The sequence below is a fragment of the Erigeron canadensis genome, chromosome 7 (assembly GCF_010389155.1).
Source record: "Erigeron canadensis isolate Cc75 chromosome 7, C_canadensis_v1, whole genome shotgun sequence".
In the NCBI taxonomy this organism is placed as follows: Eukaryota; Viridiplantae; Streptophyta; class Magnoliopsida; order Asterales; family Asteraceae; genus Erigeron; species Erigeron canadensis.
The window spans coordinates 4,156,933-4,160,682 of NC_057767.1; the positions used below are offsets into that span (position 1 = coordinate 4,156,933).

Consider the following 3,750-nt stretch of genomic DNA (forward strand, 5'->3'; position numbering starts at 1 on the left):
AATAATAGATATAGATATTGAACTATTTAAACAAAAAATGCTTTGGGTCAACCCAACATTGGCTGACTCATCCACACACAAAATACACATGTTTTGACCTGAACCGGTTTGATCCATTACCCAACCCCTTGCAGTACTAATAATTATATATGTTTGAGTATGTATTCTTGACTGGAAATTGAAAAGGAAAATAATGGAATTTAATTCGATTTCCAATTAACACCAACACTTACAAACTGTCGTTATTAAAACATGATCATTCTATTTATTTATTACAATAAGGTTTATCAAGTTGTTAACTTTTTCAAAAGTTCAGGAAACTAAAAATACAAAACTTGAAACTGCATATCTAATAAGCTGTGTTATGCCAAAGGTAAACTTGGTAGAAATTATTGATGTTGAATAGGCATTAAAAGGGGTCTACAGATTACATGCTAATTAAAAAAAAGCTCTTATTGATAACATGTCTGGCTTCATCCTAACTTAACTGAGCAATTTAGCGCTGTTTAACATTGTGCGATTGAAATGAGCAGTTGTTCTTAGATATCAACTTTTGTAACTTAGTTTCCTGCCCCGTAGTCATCATGATGCGACGCCCTAAGTTTGATAGCTCCGGTAGTAACATCACCCACAAAATAACCGTGTCTATCCATTTAGGCTCGACCACGTATTCATCTCCACGCCTAGCACCATCGGCGATTGCCTTAACACACCCTTCCACGGATTTCATGGGCATCCACTCTAAATTTGTCTACCAAAAAAAAAAAAAACGAAAAACTTTAGTTTGTATTGTATGACATCCGCCATGAAATCGAACCCACATGATAATAATTCATGTTTAAATCTAAATGTTATTCGTTTACCTTGATTAAGTCATCATCATTAGCCATAGCCGTCTTCACCACCCCAAGGGTTACTATTGTTATTCCAATGTCCGATCCAAGCTCGATTCTAAGTGTTTCAAAGAAGCTTTGTTGTGCTGCCTTACTTGCCTATTTTATAGACATGCATGCATTGCATCCATTCATTCATGAGAGCAAAACTATATATCTATATATATATATAGCAAAAAAAAATTATTAACCTTTTGCATGTACGTACTTACATTGTAGATGTTCATTCTAGGCGCATTGAGCCATCCGGCACAAGAATTGACTACAATGATTCTGCCTTTGGTCTTCCTAAGATGTGGAAGTGCAAAATGTGTGGCGTTAACCGACCCCCAAAAGTTTATGTCCATCGTCGCAACACATTCCTTGATGCCTCCTGCTCCCTGATCTTTGTCTTCAAAGAGACCATATGTTGCGATTCCAGCATTGTTTATAAGGCAATCCACTGGCCGGTGTCATCATCAAGTTCATGTAATCTTAATGCAAATTTCGTATACATATGTAATAATGCAACTAGATGGCCGGATGAATTAAGTAGTTTGGTTATTGATATTTGATGTTATTATCGTATTTTTTTTTATATAACTTGAATGTTAAATGAATTCTATCTAGTGAGATAAGTTTGACGGTTCGATCGATTTTTTTAAGAATAAAACAAATTTACGTTTACACGAACAAACATGCAGTCATATGTTTTCAGCTTGGTGACCTTCGGACCAAATAATAACACTTTTTATCAAAAAATCACCCTCAATTTTCGCATAATACAAATTTTAATGCACATAAAAAGTTTATATAATTAATGGCTGTCATTAAGAAAGCCCAGTAACTAAAAATGAACAAATTACCCTTTTTAGATGAAAAAATACATTTTATCCTTTTGATTAAAAAAAGTTCCAACTAATTTCTAATTTATCGGCAACTTCCCCTAGTGTTAATTGCGTGATATATTGTAATACCGAAAACTTAACAGATTATGGTTTTTAGAGTAACGATTTATGTAATATCACAAATCAAAATGATAAGTGTGTGAATATTAGCTAACTTTACAGCAAAATATAACAGGTAAAGAGGTGACACAATAATTACCAATAACGCTAGTTTGTCAAAAAAATAAGTATGTGAACTTTTTCTAACTTACCATAACTCTTTAAAGACATGTTTAACTAGCAACAAATTAAGTGTTGTATTATAGTGGTTAATAATTAGTTTCAAGGCATGCGTACGTTATGCGTATGCTTATGCTTGTAGTACATATGTTAAACATTTAAGTCATGATATACGATCTAAAAATTGTCTAAGAATAATATTTTTTATTTAATTTAATCAATTGTTGATATATGGGTTAAACATTTTTTTTTTATAAATGTTTATCTTTACTTTTGTCACGTGTCTATCATTCCTTATTAGGCACATTTTTAAACACATTAAACATTTTTCCAAACATACCCACCAACTCATGTTTAGCAAAATGTTAAGAAAATCATAGAATAAAAATATATAAAAGTGTATCGATCGACAAACTTACATTTACCAAAATGGCTAATTGTTTCATTAACGAATCTCTTGCAATCTTCAAGTTTCGAAACATCAGCCTTGATCACAATTGCATCCGGAGAGCCTAGCTCCTTGGCTTTCTCGGCTACCGCCACAAGTAAGTCCTCTCTTCTCGCAACCAATGCAAGACAAGCTCCATGTTTCGCATACTCATACGCCAAATTCTTCAATATATAGTACCAATTAAACCGATACATATGCATTATTTGCACATTATTGATTAATGCAATTCAACTAAACTATAATGCACAATTTAACTACCTCACCGATACCGGAAGAAGCTCCAGTGATAAGTACTACTTTTCCTGCGAGTTCTTTTGGGTATGAGGATGCACTACAAGACCTCAAGAGGCGCGACACATAAATAACTGGTAAGACGAAGATGAACAAGATTGTTGTTACAATAGGAGAAACGATGTTTAAAAATTTGTGAATCAAATCCATCATGTGTAAATCCTGGTGTCAAAATTTGGCCGAATATATGGATATATATATTTCATATATAAAACTATAGATCATGTACTGCCTATATATGCTGCTAGCTAGGAACGTACGTGGTAATTAAGAGAAGCTAGATGATATGATATCGATATAGAACTCGACAAAGCAAGAGGATAGACCTGTAAGTTTGAAAACTAGTATTGCTTCATAATAACTCAAAAAGTGCAAGAGGATAGACCTGTAAGTTTGAAAACTAGTATTGCTTCATAATCAAAAAGTTTTCGCGTACGTACGGAGATTAAATTAACTTTAGGTACTGTTTGTTTGAGTGTACGTGGATATAATTAATAAGGTTGGCGATTCGTCCGGTACGAATCTAGCTAGATAATAGGCCACTGACTTAAAAACAAAATGAAATACTCATATTACAATAGTCGCATTATATTATATACTTCAATAAAGCAATACAATGTGAATACTGTGGCGAGTTATTATTTGTTCGTGTCACAACTTGTATTATTATTTAAATTTTATCACTATCGCATTCCGTTCAGTGTCGTTTCTACTACGAATTACTTGTTGGTTTTTTCACATTTTTTTTATTCATTCATTCAAGAACACACCTTGTACTACTATTCGGATTTTACCAAATCACATTTCGTTGAATGTCAACTACAGTAATACATTGAAGATTTTTCCACATTATATACCGTTCGGGTTTTCTATCACATGTTACTTCTTGATTTCATAAACATATCCATGACCATATGATTTTTAATTAAGCGGTTGAAGGTTCAACACAATAGCACTAGAATAATGTAATCGTTTAACTCGCTTGCGTAGCGAGTTACTATTCATTCAC

General features: G+C 33.0%; 1 protein-coding gene across 1 annotated transcript; it reads right to left on the reverse strand.

The window, feature by feature from the left end:
* Positions 1-496: 496 nt before the first annotated feature.
* Positions 497-2,891, reverse strand: LOC122608780 (11-beta-hydroxysteroid dehydrogenase-like 4A). The gene is made up of 5 exons (XM_043781866.1): positions 2,709-2,891; positions 2,419-2,611; positions 1,106-1,335; positions 864-992; positions 497-751 (listed from the first exon to the last, which is right to left on the reverse strand). The coding sequence occupies exons 1-5, from the start codon at positions 2,889-2,891 to the stop codon at positions 497-499; spliced, it is 990 nt and encodes a 329-aa protein (XP_043637801.1).
* Between the last annotated feature and the right edge of the window lie 859 nt (positions 2,892-3,750).

Coding starts and splice junctions, on each gene's coding strand:
- LOC122608780 (XM_043781866.1), bottom strand. CDS start 2,891: ATGGATTTGATTCACAAATTTTTAAACATCGTTTCTCCTATTGTAACA. Junction 2,612..2,708: donor CTTCTTCCGGTATCGGTGAG/GTAGTTAAATTG, acceptor TATATATTGAAG/AATTTGGCGTATGAGTATGC. Junction 1,336..2,418: donor AATTAGCCATTTTGGTAAAT/GTAAGTTTGTCG, acceptor GACACCGGCCAG/TGGATTGCCTTATAAACAAT.